The sequence below is a fragment of the Mustela lutreola genome, chromosome 1 (assembly GCF_030435805.1).
Source record: "Mustela lutreola isolate mMusLut2 chromosome 1, mMusLut2.pri, whole genome shotgun sequence".
NCBI classification, from domain to species: domain Eukaryota; kingdom Metazoa; phylum Chordata; class Mammalia; order Carnivora; family Mustelidae; genus Mustela; species Mustela lutreola.
The window spans coordinates 237,684,860-237,706,652 of record NC_081290.1 but is presented as its reverse complement, the minus strand read 5'-3'; the positions used below and the strand labels follow the sequence as shown (position 1 = coordinate 237,706,652).

Below are 21,793 nucleotides of genomic sequence, written 5' to 3'. Positions count from 1 at the left end.
TGGAAGCAGAGAGTATTTTTCTAATTGAAAACCTAATCTTAACCCAAACCTTAACTGCTAACCACTAATGGCTAGCCACTAACCCTTAACCCTAACCCCTCACCATGACCATAACACTCACCCTAAACATATACCTCTGAAGAGGTCTCTGAACTGGAGGATAATAGGCCTATACTCTCACACTGGCAATAACCCTAACCCTAATTCTTACTCTAGCCCTAAACTGAAATACACAAACACATACACACACACACACACACACACACACACACACACACACACACACACATACTGGACTATTACATAAGTATAAAAAATTTAAATCTTACCATTTGCAATGACATAGATGGAGCTAGAGGGTATTATTCTAAGAAGAATAGGTTTGTCAGAGAAAGACAAATACCATACAATTATACTCACATGTGGGATTTAAGAAACAAATGAGCAAAGGGGGAAAAAAAAGAGAGAGAGAGTCTAATCTTAACTATAGAGAAGACATCAATGGTTACCAGAAGGGAGGAAGATAGAGGATGGGTTAAGTGCATGATAGCGATTAAAGAGTACACTTGTGGGCACCTGGGTGGCTCAGTGGGTTAAGCCTCTGCCTTTGGCTCAGGTCATGATCTCAGGGTCCTGGGATGTAGCCCCAAATAGGGCTCTCTGCTCAGCAGGGAGCCTGCTTCCTCCTCTCTCCCTGTCTGCCTCTCTGCCTACTTGTGATCTCTGTCAAATAAATGAATAAAATCTTAAAAAAAGAGAGTGCACTTGTGATGAGCACCAGGTGTTGTATGGATGTGCTGAATTGCTATATTGCACACCAGAATCGAATATTACACTATATATTAACCAACTGGAATTAAAGTAAAAACTTTTTAAAAAGTTACTTTCTTGGTGAGGTTTCTGTTACAAATGCAAATTAAGAATCCCTCCTTTAAGGGAGACAAACCATAAGTGACTCCTAATCTCACAAAACAAAATGAGGATTGCTGGGGGGAGGGGGGTTGGGAGAAGGGGGGTGGGGTTATGGACATTGTGGAGGGTATGTGCTTTGGTGAGTGCTGTGAAGTGTGTAAACCTAGCGATTCACAGACCTGTACCCCTGAGATAAAAATATATGTTTATAAAAAATAAAAAATTTAAAAATAAGAATCCCTCCTTTAATTCTTTCTCAGAATACTATGTTCTTTTCTTTCAGAGCAATAATATGGATTTATAATTATATATTTATTTGTGCAGTTCTTTGTTTAATATCTCTCATATCCATTGGACTATAATGACCCCAAGGGCAAGGACTCTGTTTTGTTCATCCTTGTAAATCCTGTACTTAGCAGTGAGTATAAGGAGGTTTGGGATGTGAGCAGGGGAGCAATGAGAACTGTGAGGAGACTCTTATAATAACAGTTTAGAATTCAGAGCCTGTCTTGTGGTGTGTAATGGCAGGGCCCATGAACATGGGAATTGAGCCAAGGTTTGAGTAAGAGTTTTGCCAAGAAAGAATGAGCAGGATTAGGAGACTGGTTGAAATTTCTATGATGGCATTTATCAAAGTGAAGAATTATGACAAAGTACAGCACTTTGTTTGGCTGTCTCTTTGGTCTACAGCTGTTTGTTGTGTACTTGTCTGCTTCTATGTAACGGTATTGTGTAGTTGCCACCAACTCCCTGAGGGCAGCTTTTTGTTAACTTTTATACTCTCAAGATTCAGTATGTAAATATTCACTGATTAACTGAAGGACTACGTCAATGAATGGTGGGGTTAAAAAAAGAAGTAACAGGAATTTTTCTTCAAGATTTGTAAGAGAGTGGTAGCACAGTGCTAGACACACGCCTTGACACCTAAGCAGAAATTTCATAGAAGCAGTTGGAAACATGGAATTCACATTTCAGTGAGAGGTGGGGGTTAGGGAAATAATTTAGGGATTATGGATTCATTTATTCATTTATTTTGCACTAGGCACTGAATTAGGCCTGAGAAATGCAAACATGAATGATAAACTGTCTTTACTGTGGAAAATACAACTGCAATGACTTCGATGCTTAACAGTGATATATGCAAGCTACCATATGTGTACAAAAGGGAGAGAACTCAGATTTGCCTGGAGGAATCAGGGAGAGACTCATAGAAGAGGAAATGTTCAAGTTGAATCTTAAATAATACACATAAGTTAACTTGGTATGGGAAGCAGGGAGTGAGGAACAGGAATTATAGTCAGAGAAAATGATTAGAGATATAAAGACTTAATAATAAGAACCACCTTTCCTTGAAGACTTATTTTTCCAAGTAGCTTTTTTTTTTTTTTTTTTTTTTTTTTTTTATTTTTTATTTTTTATAAACATATATTTTTTATATACATATATTTTTATCCCCAGGTCTGTGAATACCAAGGAGAGCAGCAGAATTCCAGAGGAGGAGAAACCCAAGTAGCTTTTTTTAGAGAATAAAAATAATTCCATTAGTTCTTTCAGTGATCTCAAAGAATTAGTTCACCATATATGCAGTAGATCCTCTATTTATATATATTGGTCTCAAAGATTTTTTTCTCTTATGATCTTCCTGAGGCCTCTTAACTTTCTATGTTACATATTATTCTTTTCTTTTCCTTCTAACTTTTTATAGTTTCTGCCTTTCTACTTTGGAGAAGGCAGATGCTATACTGAAAAGAATATGACATTTTGGGTTCAGGTAGACCTGGATTCAAACTTAAGATCAGACACTTATCTCTTGTTCCTTTTTGCTATTCTATGAATCCTAATAATACCTGTGAGGAGTAAATGATATTTTATTTATAAGTAGGTAACTTGAATTTTTTTTATTATTTTTTTAAAGATTTTGTTTATTTATTTATTTGACAGACAGAGATCACAAGTAGGCAGAGAGGCAGGCAGAGAGAGAGGAGGAAGCAGGCTCTCTGCCGAGCAGAGAGCCCGATGTGGGACTCGATCCCAGGACTCTGGGATCATGACCCGAGCTGAAGGCAGAGGCTTTAACCCACTGAGCCACCCAGGCGCCCCAGTTAACTTGAATTTGACAGTAAATACCTGTTAATCCCTTTCTTTACCCTGCTCTGTGGAAAAAGAAAGGGGCCTAATAATTTACCTATGTTACAATTAGTAGCAAACTAATTGAGAATTCTGAATAATTGATAGCCTACTTTAAATTGCAAGAACTATCAAGAATAGACTCATAAAGTTATACAAGTGGAAGTGGTTGCCTGCCTGGTGCCTCCACTGCCATAGGGTGATTGGCTTTAACACCTTCACAGCAGGTCTCATTGTTCTTATTTTCATCTTTACATCAACTCCATCAGTTGGAGTTGTGGACCTCATTCATAGATGAGGAAACATAGGGCTAGAAATTTAGAGCAATTTGCATAAATATATGTAGCTGGTAAATAGCAGACAAGAAATTTGAACTCAGGATTTTCAGATCGCAAATTGTTGAGGGGAATAAAAAAGAATAAATTTAGGGAAAGTAGAAATGCATGGTGTAGGGGGAGAGAAAATAGTTTAGGAGGGCGATAGTTGATTATCCATTCAACTATATGGTTGAAGTATGGTAAGAATCAAAATTAGAAAAATAAGCTAGAGCTGAACTACATACAGCTAAAGCAGAAGGGGACTTGTATAATATATGAACATTAATTTCATTCTAAAGATGAGGGTGGATTGCCAGGATTTTAAGTGTGAAAATGACAGATTTTCCACAGGCACACTTAGAACTCTGGAGACAGTAAGGAGGATGAATTAGAATGAAGTGCATGTGTAAGTCAGCAATATGACTGGAGGCTGGGAGATCAGGGAGGAGGCTCTAGCAATAATCCTGGTGGGAGATAAAAGTCAATACCCAAGTTTCATCTCCACAAGGAGACTTCATCTCCACAGGATTTGTTGAAACCCTGGCAATGGAGGGGATCTCTAAGAGATAGTACACAAGGAAGACAGAAGAAGAGGGCCAACCTCTAAACTCCCAGGACAAGTATAGTTCAAAAGAACTTGAGAAATAATACAAAGAATCCATACTAGGATGTGTCTGGGGGAATAGCAAGGAAATTCACGGTTAAGGAAAGCAAGAGGACAGAGAGTTCCAAGGGTAATATTCCATTTACGCAAGCATCAAAGAAAATCTGAAGAGCATTTGATTTCCTCAAGAATCTCTGGCCCAAGTGTGGGATCAATGGACTCTGTTGTAATACCTCCCCTCTAAGGCCTTGGTCCCTCCAGACTTCTATCTGCAGAATCAGTCTCTGAGGGCCAGAAGAGACCTTGGGAACCTGAGAGTGAAAGCCCCGGAGTCTTTGCTAAAGAGGGTTCATTCTCTCTCCCTCTGATGCAGCTCTGGTGTAGGCTGAGCTCTGTTCTCACTGGCTTCTATCCTCACTCTCCTCCATCCCTGGGGTTGCAGACTAACCAGCCTATTAATGAGCAGTCACAGCCTGTGACCTCATTAAAAAGTTGTTAATGAGGCACACTGCTGCTCAGGGAGTAAGGTTGACTGAGGCTCCCAGTGGCCTATCCTGGGACCTGAAGGGAAAGTTTAGGTGAATAGGTAGGATCGCATCTGGGGAGAGGGCTAATGAACTTAAGCTGCAGAGCCCCACCTCCCAATGAATGCATTTTGGCAAGCAGACCAGCTTTGAAGCTCAAATCCCTGCTGGCCTTCAGGCTAACAGGAGTGGATGCAGACCAGAGCAGCAGTGATTTATTCTGATCTGTTAGCTCTGCTGAATACCTGCTCTGCTGACCCATTTTTTAAAATTTATTTATTTATTTTCAGAAAAACAGTATTCATTATTTTTTCACCACACTCAGTGTTCCATGCAATCCGTGCCCCCTCTAATACCCACCACCTGGTACCCCAACCTCCCAAAGCCCCGCCACTTCAAACCCCTCAGATTGTTTTTTAGAGTCCATAGTCTCTCATGATTCACCTCCCCTTCCAATTTACCCCAACTCCCTTCTCCTCTCTAACCAATTTTGATGGAGGCCTTCAAATTCTGAGATTGAGAAGTAGTTTTCCTTGCACTGAATTATGTTCTAATAATCTCTTAATTGCCCAGTTACAAAGGTCTTTTGATGATGTCTCTTTCATAGATTGTGTTCCTTTACCACCCATTTTTCTCACCACTGCCAACTAACATTTCCAAAATACAGAATAGATTGTTTATTCACACAGAAAACCATTCAGCTGATCTATACTGTCCACAAAATAGTGTCCAAACTCTTTGGCATGGAAGGCCTTTCAAGATTTGACTTCTACCAACATCTTCATCCTCATCTTTCTCCAGTTTTCCCTCCCATGTTGTAATTTCTATTTTTCTCACCATCATCATCACTACCCAGCCTATTAATCACATCATTATATTGGCTAACCTTTCTATAGAAATTCCCATGCACCTAGTACTGTTTTTTTTAGGGATTTGCATATATTAATTCATTTAATCCTCTCAACCAAGGTGAAAAAGAAGAAATCAGTGCTATGAGTATCTTCATTTTATAAAAGAAGTAACTAAAGTATATAAATGCAGAATAACTTGCCCAATATCAGCAAGCTATCAAGTGACAGAACCAGGATAAAACCCAGGCATGTTAGCTTCAGAATTCATCCTTTTACCCAGATGTTGGGAAACAGTAGCCTATAGGTCAAATCCCATGCTTCATTGACTTTTATGTAGTCCATGAGTTAAGAATGATTTTTAAATTTTTTTTCAATTTTTTATTTTCTATAAACATATATTTTTATCCCCAGGGGTACAGGTCTGTGAATCACCAGGTTTACACACTTCACAGCACTCACCAAAGCACATACCGTCCCCAATGTCCATAATCCCACCCCCTTCTCCCAAACCCCCTCCCCCCAGCAACCCTCAGTTTGTTTTGTGAGATTAAGAGTCACTTATAGTTTGTCTCCCTCCCAATCCCATCTTGTTTCATTTATTCTTCTCCTACCCACTTAAACCCCCATGTTGCATCACCACTTCCTCATATCAGGGAGATCATATGATAGTTGTCTTTCTCTGCTTGACTTATTTCACTAAGCATTATACGCTCTAGTTCCATCCATGTTGTCGCAAATGGCAAGATACAATTTTAAATATCTATGCCCCCAACGTGGGAGCAGCCAACTATATAAACCAATTAATAACAAAATCAAAGAAACACATCAACAATAATACAATAATAGTAGGGGACTTTAACACTCCCCTCACGGAAATGGGCAGATCATCCAAGCAAAAGATAAGCAAGGAAATAAAGGCCTTAAACGACACACTGGACCAGATGGACATCACAGATATATTCATAACATTTCATCCCAAAGCAACAGAATACACATTCTTCTCTAGTGCACATGGAACATTCTCCAGAATAGATCACATCCTCGGTCCTAAATCAGGACTCAGCCGGTATCAAAAGATTGGGATCATTCCCTGCATATTTTCAGACCACAATGCTCTAAAACTAGAACTCAACCACAAAAGGAAGTTTGGAAAGAACCCAAATACATGGAGACTGTACTTCAACATTTTATTTACTTATTCTATTACCAGTGTATGCCTATCATGTCAAAATGAGAAAAAGGACCTAAACTTCAAATATCACATTTTATTTTATTTTATTTCATTTTTAAAATATTTTATTTATTTATTTTGAGAGAGAGTGCAAGCAGGGGAGGAGCAAAGAGAGAGAGAGAGAGAGAGAGAGAGAGAATCTCAAGCTCTACACTGTGCATGGAGACTGAAGGGGGGCTTGATCTCATGATTCTGAGATCATGACCTGAGTCAAAATCAAGAGTTGATGTTTCACTTATTTGTGGAGCATAACAAATAGCATGGAGGACATGGGGAGTTCGAGAGGAGAAGGGAGTTGGGAGAAATTGGAAGGGGAGGTGAACCATGAGAGACTATGGACTCTGAAAAACACTCTGAGAGATTTGAAGTGGCCGGGGGGGGGGGCAGGTTGGGGGAACCAGGTAGTGAGTATTAGAGAGGGCACGGATTGCTTGGAGCACTGGGTGTGGTGCAAAAATAAGGAATACTGTTATGGTGAAAATAAATAAAAAATAAAAAAATAATAAAAAGATATGTAAGCAAAAAAAAAAGAGTTGATGTCTAAGCAACCGAGCCACTGAGGTGCCCTTAATTTTATTCTGCTTTTATAAATTAAGTTTTTGTTTTTGTTTTTAAGAAAGAGTGAGAGCAAGTATGCAGTCAGGGGGTAGGGGTGGAGGGAGAGGGAAAGAGAGAATCTTTTTTTGCTAAAGATTTTATTTATGTATTTATTTATTAAGTGCACACAAGTTGGGGGAGAGGAAGAGGGAAATAGAGAGAAAGAAACTTAAGCAACTGTGCTGAGTGCAGAGCCTAACATGAGGCTCCATCTCACAACCCTGAGGCCATGAGCTGATCTGCAATCAAGAGTTGGTTACTTATCTGAATGAGCCACCCAGGCACCGCTTAAATTTCACATTTTAAAGTAGAGTGAACAGACCTGTACCCCTGGGGATAAAAATATATGTTTATAAAAAATAAAAAATTATATTCAAAAAAATAAAGTAGAGTGAAGTGTTATTGAGTATTTACCCAAAGAATACAAAGACATTATTCATAGATATATATGTATCCTTATAATTACAGCAGCATTATTTACAATAGCCAAATTATGGAACCAGTATAAGTGTCAGGCAATTCATTAATGGATAAAAAAAGATGTGGTATATTTACAAAATGGAATGTTATTTAAACACAAAAAAGAAGGAATTCTTGCCATTTTAAATGCATGGAAAGAGCTAGAGAATACAATGCTAAGTGAAATAAGTCAGTCAGAAAGGAGGAGGGAAATTGGAAGGGGAGGTGAACCATGAGAGACTATGGACCCTAAAAAACAACCTGAGGGTTTTGAAAGGGTCAGGGTTTGGAGGTTGGGGGAACCAGGTGGTGGGTATTGGGGAGGGCACGTATTGCATGGAGCACTGGGTGTGGTGCAAAAACAATGAATACTGTTATGCTGAAAAGAAATTAAAAAAAAGAAATGTAAAAAAAAAAAGACAAATATTATATGATTTCACCCATGTGTGGAATTTAAGAAACACAACAAATGAGCAAAGGGGAAAAAAGAGAGAGAAAGATACACAAACCATGAAGCAGGCTTTTTTTTAAAAATTATTAAATTATATGGAACAAATTGATGATATTCAGAGGGGAAGGGGGGAAATGGGTTAAACAGGTGTGGGGGATAAAGAAGCATACATTTTTAGGTTTTTTTTTTCTTTTTGACCAGACCAACCTATACTTTATTTTTTTTAATTTATTTTTTATTTATTTTCAGCATAACAATTATCATTATTTTTGCACCACATGCAGTGCTCCATGAAATCCGTGCCCTCTATAATACCCACCACCTGGTACCCCGACCTCCCACGCCCCGCCCCTTCAAAACCCTCAGATTGTTTTTCAGAGTCCATAGTCTCTCATGGTTCACCTCTCCTTCCAATTTCCCCCAATTCTCTTCTCCTCTATATCTCCCCATGTTCTCCATGCTTTTTGTTATGCTCCACAAATAAGTGAAACCATATGATAATTGGCTCTCTCTGCTTGACTTATTTCACTCAGCATAATCTCTTCCAGTCCCGTCCATGTTGCTACAAAAGTTGGGTATTCATCCTTTCTGATGGAGGCATAATACTCCATAGTGTATGTATATGGACCACATTTTCCTTATCCATTCGTCTGTTGAAGGGCATCTTGGTTCTTTCCACAGTTTGGCGACCGTGGCCATTGTTGCTATAAACATTGTGGTACAGATGGCCCTTCTTTTCATGACATCTGTAATGCAATGGCAGGGTCATAGGGAAGTTCTATTTTTAATTTCTTGAGGAATCTCCACACTGTTCTCCAAGGAGGCTGCACCAACTTGCATTCCCACCAACAGTGTAAGAGGGTTCCCCTTTCTCCAAATCTCCTCCAACACATGTTGTTTCCTGTCTTGTTAATTTTGGCCATTCTAACTGGTGTAAGATGATATCTCAATGCAGTTTTAATTTGAATCTCCCTGAGGGCTAGTGATGATGAACATTTTTTCATGTGTATGCTAGCCATTTGTATGTCTTGATTGAAGAAGTGTCTGTTCATATCTTCTGCCCATTTTTTGATATGATTGTCAATGTACAGAAATCAGTGGCTTTCTTATACACTAACAATGAAAATACAGAAAGGGAAATTAGAGAATCTATTCCATTTACTATAGCACCAAGAACCATAAGATACCTGGGAATAAACCTAACCAAAGAGGTAGAGGATCTGTACTCGAGGAACTACAGAACACTCATGAAAGTAATTGAAGAAGACACAAAAAGATGGAAGACCATTCCATGGTCTCGGATCAGAAGAATAAACATTGTTAAAATGTCTCTACTGCCTAGAGCTATCTATACTTTTAATGCCATTCCGATCAAAAGTCCACCGGTATTTTTCAAAGAGTTGGAGCAAATAATCCTAAAATTTGTATGGAGTCAGAAGAGACCCCGAATCGCTAAGGAAGTATTGAAAAACAAAAATAAAACGGGGGGCCTCATATTATCTGATTTCAAGCTTTACTACAAAGCTGTGATCACCAAGACAGCATGGTACTGGCATAAAACCAGACACATAGACCAGTGGAACAGAGTAGAGAGCCCAGATATGGACCCTCAACTCTATGGTCAATTAATCTTCGACAAAACTGGAAAAAATATACAGTGGAAAAAAGACAGTCTCTTCAATAAATGGTGCTGGGAAAACTGGGCAGCTCTATGTAGAAGAATGAAACTCGACCATTCCCTTACACCATACACAAAGATAAACTCAAAATGGATAAAAGACCTCAATGTGAGACAGGAATCCATCAGAATCCTAGAGGAGAATATAGGCAGTAATCTCTCCGATATCAACCACAGCAACTTCTTTCAAGATATGTCTCCAAAGGCAAAGGAAACAAAAGCAAAAATAAACTTTTGGGACTTCATCAAAATCAAAAGCTTCTGCACAGCAAAGGAAACAGTCAAAAAAACAAAGAGGCAACCCATGGAGTGGGAGAAGATATTTGCAAATGATAGTACAGACAAAAGGTTGATATCCAGGATCTATAACGAACTCCTCAAACTGAACACACACAAAACAGACAATCATATCAAAAAAGAAGCACACTTTTAATGAGCAAAAGGTGATGTATGGAATTTCTGAATTACTATATTGTACACTTGATTAATATAACACTATATGTGAACTACCTAGAATTAAAATAAAAACTTTAAAAAAGTACAGTGTAGTGTAAATCATGTTGTTATCAAATTAGATGGTAAATCAGTGTGTTTATTACTAATGAAATGTGAAGAATACAGTATATGAGGACATCTCTAAATTAAATACTTAAATTATTTCCAACTCACAAAAGCAATACGGAGATCTAAAAATTTTAAAGGGAATATCTCAAGTAGAATTTTCTTTTGCAAAAATAAATTTTGATAATGGGGCAGCAAGCAAAGTAAGTTTCTATGTGGCTTATTTGTTAGTCAAACAAGGGAAGTCTTTACTGATGATGAGTTGATAATATTGAGTATAATTTTTTGTACTATATTATTACCTGGGAAAAGGAACCTGAGGAAGGAACTGATTAAGGCTCTTGGGGTTTTAAAAACTATGCATGGAGATTACTATTCCACTTTCCTCTTCCATGTTAAATACCAACTAACTTAAGAGCCAGTACTGCCTCAGGAGCATACAAAGAAGAAATGAATAAATTATGTAAACAGGGACTTTAGGCTCCTTTCAAACTGAAATGAAGTTTGGATATTTTATCCAAAACAAGATAAAGTGCCAAGATGACTTTTGTGTCTCCAAGGTCACAGTATAAGCAGTTTCATAATGTTGGATATATGTAACATTGGTACATAATAATAAAGTAAATACCTGGAATGGATAGGTCATAGAATTGTCAAAATACCACTGTAGCAATGATAAAAATAATGTAAGCCTACAATGAGCATAGGAATTCCATAGGTTGTAGCAGGAGGTCTTCATCTACTTCTATGCTCTTTTGCCTGCACTGAGCTGACTTAACATCATTTCGGCAACTGAGTTCCTTCTAACCAAGATAGGAGGAGAGGTAGAGGAATCCCAGATAGGAAACAGATTGCCCCCATTCAGTACACTTACTCTTTTTAATGTCTATGGGGTACAATTTATAAGGCCTAAAACCTTGCGGAAGGTCCGGCCGAAGGCATTCTTCACCTCATTATTTCTCAGGCTATAAATGATGGGGTTCAACATGGGAGTCATAACAGTGTAGGACAATGACAGCAGCTTTTTGCTTTCAGGAGAATTATTGGATTTAGGCCGGAAGTAGGTAAGGCTTGAAGATACATAGAACAGGGAGACAACAAGGAGGTGGGAAGAGCAGGTGGAGAAGGCTTTATGCTTCCCTTTAGTTGATGGAATCTTTAGGATGGCAGCAGCAATGCGAGTGTAGGAACACAGAATCAGCAAGCAGGGTATCATGACGATCAGAATGGTTCCAACAATTGCGTAGATCTCAAACAGTGTTGTGTCTGCACAGACCAGCCTCAGCACAGGTGGGCTGTCACAGAAGAAGTGATTCACCTTGTTGGTGCCACAGAATGGAAAGCTGAAGAGCCACGTGGTCTGCACAGTAGCTACGGGAAAGCCTGGAAACCAGGAGGCAATAGCGAGTTTGGCACGGGTCCTTTGGTTCATGATGACTGGGTAGTGCAAGGGACTGCAGATGGCCACATAGCGGTCATAAGCCATGGTGGCCAGGAGGAAGCATTCATCTACTCCAAAGAAGAAGAAGAAATACATCTGTGTGGCACAGCCAAGGAAGGAGATGGTTGTGTCCCAGGCAAGCAGAGTCCCCAACATCTTGGGCACAATGACTAAGTTGAAGCCAATCTCCAAGAAGGACAAGTTCCTGAGGAAGAAGTACATAGGACTGTGCAGCATGGGGTCAGCCAACGTAACCAGTATGATGAGGCTGTTTCCCATCAGGGTGACCAGGTAGATGATTAGAAATGTCAGGAAGAGTAATGACTGTACTTCGGTAGGTAAGGAAGAGAAGCTCAAGAGGATAAACTCTTCAACTCTTGTCCAGTTTCCTCCAGCCATAGATAAAGAAAGGAATCCCCAGTTGTGGTCATGGAGAGAGAATCTTGATTGGAAGTGTCAGAATCTGGGTTTGTTTTTCAGGTTCCTTTTTAGTGTCAGGAAAAGAGGCAAGGTCAAGATCTCAGTTGGAAGAAGAAGGGCCTTGTATTGTCTCAGAATAAAGGCACAAGGAAGAATGGCCAGAACTTGAGCTCTTGAATGGTAATGGTCATCATTCCCTACTTATACTCTTTTTATGAACTTTTTGCTGCCTTTTCTTTTTTACCATATTTACTAAAACAAATCAGATCATATTTACCACACCCCTTTACTGCTGCACCCTTAACACCTTTGAGGTGGGGTTAAAGCATATCTTTTGTCCCATGTTCATTGTGCCATTATTCACCAAAACTAAGATATGAAAACAATCTGAATGTCTATCAGAGGATGGATGGATAAAGAAATCTCACATGTGCATGCACACACACACTCACACATACACATACACACACGGAATTATAATTCAGCCATACAAAGGAGGTAACCCTACTATTTGGAAGAAACAAGATCGATGGACCTTGAGGGCATTAAGCTACGTAAGCTAAGTGAGATAGGGAAAGACAAATACTGTATGTTCTCACTTATGTGTAGAGTCTAAAAGAGGCAAACTCATGGAAACAGAGAATGGACTGATGGTGGTCAGGGCCTGGGAAGCTGGGGGAAGTAGTGAGATGTTGGCTAAAGGGCACAAATTTCCAGTTATAAGACAAATAATGGGATACAGTGTACAGCATGGTGACTGTAGTTAACAATATCGTATTATATACTTGAAAGTTGCAGAGAGTAGATTTCTTTTTTTTTAGATTTTTTTCTTATTTTTTTATTTATTTTCAGTATAACAGTATTCATTATTTTTTTACCACACCCAGTGCTCCATGCAATCTGTGCCCTCTATAATACCCACCACCTGGTACCCCAACCTCCCACCCCCCTGCCACTTCAAACCTCCCAGATTGTTTTTTAGAGTCCATAGTCTCTCATGGTTCACCTCCCCTTCCAATTTCCCCCTTTTTTGTTTATTTATTTGACAGAGCTCACAAGGAGGCAGAGAGAGGCAGGCAGAGAGAGAAAGGAAGAAGCAGGTTACCTGCTGAGCAGAGAGCCTGATGTGGGGCATGATCCCAGGACCCTGGGACCACACCTGAGCTTAAAGCAGAGGCTTTAACCCACTGTGCCATCCAGGTGCCCCGAGAGTAGATTTCAAATGTCTTTATCACATACACATACACACACACAAGGTAATTATGTGACATGAAGGCTATGTTAACTCACCTTAACACGGTAATCATTTCAGAATATATTCACATTGCATACCTTACACAATGTTAAATATCAATTATATCTCAGTAAAACCAGAAATAAAGGAAATTGCAAGAACAACAGATTTCTGCTGACAACAGACGTGACAAAATATGGTATATGCATGTTAAGATTTTTGGAGGGGAGATAATTAAGACATTATTACACCAGAAGAAATAATTAAATCAACTGGGTTATCCAATCAACTAGGAAGCAAAATAGAGGCCGAAATGAGGAAAGAGAACTAATAGTAGAAAATAATTTATAAATCATAAAATTGACAAATATATCCTAGTTTGTCCTTTGAAAAGTTAAAAAGTGAAATAAATTGTTGGAAAATTTAATAAAGTAATACAGAATACAAAAATATGCAATCTTAGAAATAAGAAATGGAAAATAACCTTAGAAATAGAATTTTAAAATGTAAATTATAAGGGAATATAATTACATTAATAAATGTGTGATATGTTAAGCGAAATATGTTGTTTTCTGCTAATATGTAAGTTTCACTTTGATTTAATAAAAGATGAAATACAGGTCACCTGCGTAGCTTGGTATGCTAAATCTCCCACTCTTGCTTTCCACTCAGGTTGTGAAATCAGGGTCATGGGATGGAGTCTGTCATTAGGTTGCACTGCGTGTGGAACCTGTTTGGGATTCTCTCCCACCATGTCTGTCTTGCCCTGCCCCTCTGCTTGCTTTCTTGCTTGCTTGCTCTCACTCCCTCTCTCTCAGAGAAAAACAAACTCACAGCAAACCAAGAAAAAATATGGGTGTGTTAGAGTAATTTTATAAAAAATTTAAAATAAGGGCTATTGCCTGAAATAGTTTAATGGCTGTAGTAATTCAGTCCTTCAAGAATGGATAAATCTTGTGATTCAGAACAAAAAGAGAAAAGGTGCAATGTTTTCCAATTACCTTTATGACAATTACATATACCTGTTTTCAAAAGTTGCAAATATAATACACACAAAAGACCCCAAAGATCAATCTTCTTTGGGAACACTAGTCCAAAAATGTCAAGTAAATTGAGATCTTTGTTAATCTAAAATTATCTGTAGGGCCAAGTAGAATTTATTCTAGGAATGCAAAATGCAAGTATGATTTGTAATTTCAAAATAATCAAATATAGTTAATCTCATCAAAATTCAATTTAGAAAAATACGCTAATCTCAGTAGATCGCAAAATATTTCATGAATTCAACATTTACTCTGATTCAGTAAAAAAAACTAAACTAGCAAGTTTTACTAACTCATAAATAGACTACTTTCTTAATGTAACCTGAAATTTATGTAAAACAAGAGCCAATTTTGAGCTTAACTGTATAATATTAAGGTGATGGTTCTAGATGTATGCTGTACAATACTGTACTTATAGTTAATAATACTACATTGTGTACTTAAAAATTTATGATGTATATCTCATCTTAACTGTTCTTACCACAATAAAAATTTTTTTATAGCGTGGGGAAAAAAAGGAAAAGTAGCAATAAATATAAACATACATTTGAAATCAGAATGGTTACAAAACATGGAAAAAATGTAAGGAGTTTGCAGAAAGTAAATGGAAACGAAAAACAAGGTTTTTAGACAGAGAGACAAATACCATATGATTCCAATCATAAATAGAATCTAAAGAAAAGAATAAACAACCAAAGAAAGCAGAATCAGAAGTATAAAATCAGAGACAAACTGATGTTGCCAGGTAGAGGAGGATGGGGTGTTGGGCAAAATGGATGAAGAGGAGAGGGAGCTACAGGCTTCCACTTAGGGAACCAGTAAGATATGGTAATAAAAGGCAGAGCATGAGGAATACAGTGGAATGATAATGAAATAGCAATGTAATGGGACAGATGGTAGCTATACTTGTGGTGAATATAGCATAATGTATAAACCTGTCACATCACAAAGTTATACACCCAGAACTAATATAACATTTTGTGTCAACCATACTCAATCATAAAAAAAGTAAGACTTTTAAAAATTGTAGTACTCATTTATGTTAAAAGTGAAGGGAAATAAACATGATAAGTGAAAGTAACACATAGATTTCACAAAATACATCAAAGATAAGCAATCTACAATTTTAGATTAAGTTTGAGTACAAATTGCATTTACCAGTATGTTCCTCTCAACTTTATTTATGATAATAAACAGACAAATGTACAGAAAGAATAAAGACAGAAAGTAGTAAACACTGTTATATCTCTTCTATAGAATTCTGCAGGGATTTATATGTTATAGAAGAACACTTAATGGGCTTAATGACATGAGAAGGAATCAATATATTTAGCCCAGTGGATGATGATATGTTACAAAATAGTATGTTCAAAGGGAAGACATTTGTTTTAAAATATTAACTTATATCCATACATGGAAAAACTGCAGTTTTATTCATTTAAATGCCACAATCTTAGTGGTATGAATATGTGTTTTAAATTTCTTCTTTGTGTTTCATATATTCTACATTATTCATCTTGACAATGTATTACTTTGTATTGAGATAAACACATATATTACAAAGAATACAATACTTTTGTAACTCATAACAACTCTTTCTTTAGGATTTTTTTTTAAGTACACTCTGCTCAACATAGGGTTTGAACTCATGACCTAAGATCAAGAGCCCCATGCTCTTCCAACTGAGCCACCCACATGCCCCTGTAACTCAAAACACCTCTTAAATTTTTAAATGCAAATGGTAAACTTGGAATTGTACTTGTAGTTACTCAATAAACAATTAAAAGCGTCTAATGATTTGTAAGGAGGTCTACACCTCATTAAGGAAAAACAATACCTCTGCCAACAAAAGCTAGGGGTCACAAAGATTTAGATTGCCAAAACTGGCAATAAAGAAAAGCATATAAAATTAGCAAAATAAGCAAAAATTGAGCAAATCTATAAATAACACAGAAGTTCAACTTTTCTCATCAAACTTAGAAAGTGAAAACAATCACAAGAGACTCGGTGCTAACGAGAGGGATGGTATAGATTTTGACTGCAAATCAACATAATTTTTTGAAAAGCAGTTGAGAAAATATGTAGGGAGTCCCTTAAAGTTTCTTGCATTTTGCTTCAAATTTCCTCAGAGTTTCTAATCTAGGTCAATTATTAGAGCCATAGACAAGATTTTACATAAAAATGTACTCTGTGTTACAGCATTATCATGTCAAAATTGGAAAAAACCACTGATACCTAAACGACCAAGTCAACTATGAATCAAACAATTAAGAAAATAACATGTAATCACCCAAGTCGTTTTGAAGGACATTTACTGAATAGTACCCATCATACAATAGTAAAAGAGAAAAAAAACACAACCATACACATGTGCACATGTAAGTTTCCAACTTCATAAATATGTGCACAAAAAAAAAATAGACTGGGAGAAGGTGCAAAATTTTACCAATAATTACCTTTAAGTAGGTGGAAAAGGGATGGGGTTTTCTCATTTAGAACTTCATTTTCTGGCTTTCTAAACATTTTCCAGTGAGCTACATTTGTTATATAGCAGCCATAAAACGCAGTCACAATAGAAATGAAAATGGTGACCAGGTGCTGGTAGTATTTACTGAGGACATAACAGAATATACTGCATATTTTTACTTTTCTCATATTCTTCTCACAACTGTCTAAGTAATTGGTAACCTGTCTGCATAGGCAATACAAGGCAGAGACTGCACTCAGAAGCATAACCAGAAAAAATGTAATAAAAGCAACACTTGGGTTTTCAGCAAGACGCACGTTATGAACACAGAATAGTGCTTAGCTCTTACCTTCTGTGTCCTCATCATCCAGGTACCTTAATCTCTACTGACGCTGAGTTCCTCACTATTTATTGATAATTACTTTGTTTTATGGTTCCATACCAGAGGTCAACAAAGTTTTTTCTGTAAAAGGTCAGATAGAAAATATTTTAGACTTTATGGATCATGTGATCTCTGTGGCAACTGCTCAGTATTCAAATGAATGCACACACACACACACACACACACACACTTAAAACACCTTATGTACAGGTAAATAAATAAACATTAAGATTACAGGTATATGCACTACCCAAACAAATGAGCTTGGCTGACTTCCAATAAAACTTTATTTGTAGACATCAAAATTTGAATTTCATGTCATTTTCAGGTGCTATGCACTATTCTTTGTTGGTTTATTTAACCATTTAAAAAATTTGACAGTCCATTTTAGCTCTGGGCCACATAGAACGGGGGACTAGCTGGATTTCACTCATGGGTTGTGGTTAGCCAATCTCTGCTCTAATATCTTCGCATAGAGCATTATCTGTGTTTGTACATGCTGACATTCTCCTTCCCATTTTCAATACTCAGATGAGTTTCCTCTGTGATGCTTCCAGATAGGGTTATTCCTGGGTCCTTTTAATAATGCTTAGTTATTCAGTTATATTTTAATTATCTATTGGTATCAGAATTTCCCAATTTAATCTGCAAGCCCCTTTAAGCCAGGATCTGCTCATTATTTAGAGGCATAGGCTCAATGCATATGCAGATTTAGCTATTTATATGTACTTTTGGATAAATGAGTGGAAAAATGCTTACAAGAGTTTCAGAAAGTTTATTACTCCTGGAGTTTCCATTGGATTCCATATCTACTCATACTCTCCACTAAGACCACTTTCATGAGTGGCTCCGTTTCAGGACAACATGCAGTGTTTGGTGCTGGTGAAGAGAACTGGAAAGGTAGAGAGAGGAGAGATGGAGCTGTCTTCTGGATTCCCATAGAACTTCTGGAGACTACCGGGGAAGAAGACATGGCACCCTGGCTCGGGAGTAGGAGGCATCACAGAACCTGATGGCTCAAGACCAGCCCACAGGCTCCTTCCCATCTAGTCCCTCGAGAACTTCTGCAGGAACATCTCTCTGCTAATCATTTGACCGACTGCCGCAGGAATAGGAAACCACACTTCTAGGCCTTCGGCACCCATCCTCTTGCCCTAAAGAAGTAGTGTGCTCTGATGTGCTCTGCTTCACGAATGTTCCACTGAGGCAAGTCTTCCCTGAGTCTGTCAGAGGAGAGTCAAACTTAGGTGAAGTATATGTCCTGTGGAGGTTGCCAGGCTTGGAAGCTTTCTGACTGAGAAGGCATTAGAGGTCAGATTTGAAAACTGGTAAACTCTATCTTTTTAATGTCTCAGATCTCACTTATCTTAGAAGTAGAAAGAAGAAACTGATGCATACACATAAGAGGAATTGATGAGATCTTACCAGTGTGGACACAGGAATAGAATGTCCCTCCAAAGCCTGCCAAACCTGGTCCAGTTGAGCATCTGAACCTGGAGAGGAGCCTTTGACTGATGTGGCCCTTGCAGAGAGGCTTATCTGTGTGCAACAGGGAGATCTGCCTTGCTCAGCTCTGCCTCTTACCCATACTTCATGGTTGTGGTTGAGTGTTTGAAGGGCTCTTACTCTGTTGTCAGAAGAACCAGAAGAGCAGGCATGCCTGGGTGGTTCAGTTGGTTAAGCTGCTGCCTTCGGCTCGGGTCATGATCCCAGAGTTCTGGGATCGAGTCCCACGTCAGGCTCCTTGTCTAGCAGGGAGCCTGCTTCTCTCTCTGCCTTTGCCTGCCTCTCTGCCTGCTTGTGTTCTCTCTCTGAAAAATAAATAAATAAAATTAAAAAAAAAAAAAAAAAGAACCAGAAGAAGAACCAGGGAAGTGTTACTCTGTAGGAACCATTAATGGTGGGACCTGAAGCCAGGTCCCTGCTTTCTCCTTTGTCAGGCTTAAGAGGGTGCACTACATGGGTTGGCCATCCTCCCAGTCCTGATTTAGGAGGGTTATTCCCAGCTGTGTCTCTTTTGTCCTCAGGGACAGTTGAAGGGCTGGCATCTGTTTTTTCCTCCAGGTATAATTGGGCTCACCTTAGCTCCTCTTCTTTCCCTTCCTCAAGGGTACCTGACCTCTCTTGGATCCACTGCCCTTTGGTGCCCTAAGTAATATCAGATGCCAATAGGATGAAGTTTAAGAAACAAAACCCATATCTAGGAATGTAGCATTGTGTAGAGAAAAGCACAAAATTTTTGGAGTCTGATGGACTTCAGGTTATTTTTTTATTTTATTACCATTTATTTTGAAGCAGAAATTTTCTTCTGTTTTATGTTCTGTGGAAAGAAATCTGAAAAAAAAATCTGAAAATATTCTTTATTCGGAGGTTTGAATGTCTTTTTTAATATTTTTTATTTTTATTTTTCATTATGTTCACTTAAGCATCATAAGTTCTTATTGCAATTCAACAATTCATTTCTTGTGCATAACACCAGCGCTCAGGGCATGGTTATTAAGGAGGGCATGTGTTGGGATGAGCACTGGGACTTCAGTTTAATTCCAGCACTGGAGCTCTCTGATTTTGATGCTCAGCAACTTTGTTAAACTCTCTGAATTTCACTCTCCATACTGCTGAGACAAAGATATTATGTTGATTTTATAGCATTGATATGATTAGATGGGATATATTATTATTCTTGCTGTAAATATATTATAACATGTGCATTCATCTCTCATATGATTATAAGGTTACAATAACCTATCTTATAGCCAATAATTGCTCATCAGCCAGTATGTATTGACTAATTACTACAAGCCAGCAACTCCATGCTCATGGATTGGAGAACACTATTGAAATGTCTATACTACCAAAAGCAACATTTAGCAATCCCTATCCAAATACCACCAGCATTTTCCAATGAGCTAGAATGAACAATCCTAAAATTTGTATGGAACCAGAAAAGACCCTAAATAGCCAAAGTAATTTTGAAAATGAAAAGCAAAGTGGGAGGCATCACGACTCCAGACTACAAGATGTATACAAAGCTGTGATCATCAAGACAGTATGGTGCTGGCAGAAAACCAGACACATAAATGAGAGGAACAGCACAGAGAACCCAGAAGTGGACCCACAACCATATGGCCAACTAATCTTCAACAAAGGAGGCAAGAATATCCAATGGGAAAAAGTGACAATCTCTTCAACAAATGTGTTGGGAAAACTGGACAGCGACATGCACACAAATGAAACTGGACCACTTTCCTACACTATACACAAAAATAAATTCAAAATGGATGAAAGACCTAAAGTAACACAGAAAACCATTGATGTCCTAGTGGAGAAAGCAGGCAGCAGCCCCTCTGCACTTGGCCACAGCAACTTTTTACTAGACATGTTTCCAGAGGCAAAGGAAACAATAGTAAAAATGAACTACTGGGACCTCATCTAGACAAAAATCTTCTGCATAGAGAAAGAAACAATCAACAAAACTAAAAGACAACCAGTGGAATGGGAGAAGACATCTGCAAATGAAATAATGGATAAGTGGCTAGTATCCAGAATCTATAAAGAACTCACGAAAATCAATATACTTTAAAAATAAATAATCAAGTTAAGAAATGGGTAGAAGACATGAACCTACATTTCTCAAAAGAAGACGTAGAAATACCTAACAGACACATGAAAAGATGCTCAACATAACTATCATCAGTTATATCAAAACCACATTGAGAAGCCACCTGACACTGGTCAGAATGGTGACGATTAACAACTCAGGAAACAATAGATGTTGGCTGGCAAGGATGTGGAGAAAGGGGAACTCTTCTACACTGTTGACAGGAATGCAAATCAGTGGAGCCACTCTGGAAAACACTGTGGAGGTTTCTCAAAAGTTAAAAATGGAATTACCCTATAACTCAGCAATTTGCACTGTCACATATTTATCCAAAAGATACAAAAATGTTGATTCAAAGGCACACAAGGACCCCAATGTTTATTGCAGCACTCTTGAAATTAGCCAAATTATGCAAAGATCCCAAATGTCCATTGTGTAATGAATGGTTAAAGAAGAGGTTGTGTGTGTGTGTGTGTGTGTGTGTATAGCGGAATACACATATATGTATATAGTGGAGTATTACTCAGCCATCAAAACTAATGAAATCTTGCCATTTGCAATCAACATGGATGGAAATAGAGTGTATTATGCTAAGCAAAATAACTCAGTTAAAGAAAGGCAAATACCAAATTATTTCACTCATTTGTGGAATTTAAAAACAAACCAGATTAATATAGAATAAGGGAAGAAAAAACAAAATAAAGATAGAGAGGGAGGCAAACCATAAGAGACACTAAACTATAGGGAACAAACTGTGGGCTGCTGGAGAGGAGGTAGGTGGGGGGGATGGAGTAACTGGGTGATAGGCATTGAGGAGGACACATGATGTAATGAGCACTGGGTATTGATATGTAAGTGATGAATCATTAAATTCTATTCCTGAAACCAATACAAAA

At 38.0% G+C, this 21,793-nt stretch overlaps 1 protein-coding gene across 1 annotated transcript; it reads right to left on the bottom strand.

The window, feature by feature from the left end:
• Positions 1 to 11,198: 11,198 nt before the first annotated feature.
• Positions 11,199 to 12,161, bottom strand: LOC131821852 (olfactory receptor 10A5-like). Its single transcript, XM_059158199.1, has one exon. It carries the CDS (start codon positions 12,150 to 12,152, stop codon positions 11,199 to 11,201), a length of 954 nt encoding a protein of 317 aa, XP_059014182.1. The 5' UTR covers positions 12,153 to 12,161.
• Between the last annotated feature and the right edge of the window lie 9,632 nt (positions 12,162 to 21,793).

Bases quoted from the DNA above. Each gene is read 5' to 3' on its own strand.
- LOC131821852 (XM_059158199.1), bottom strand. From the start codon at position 12,152: ATGGCTGGAGGAAACTGGACAAGAGTTGAAGAGTTTATCCTCTTGAGC.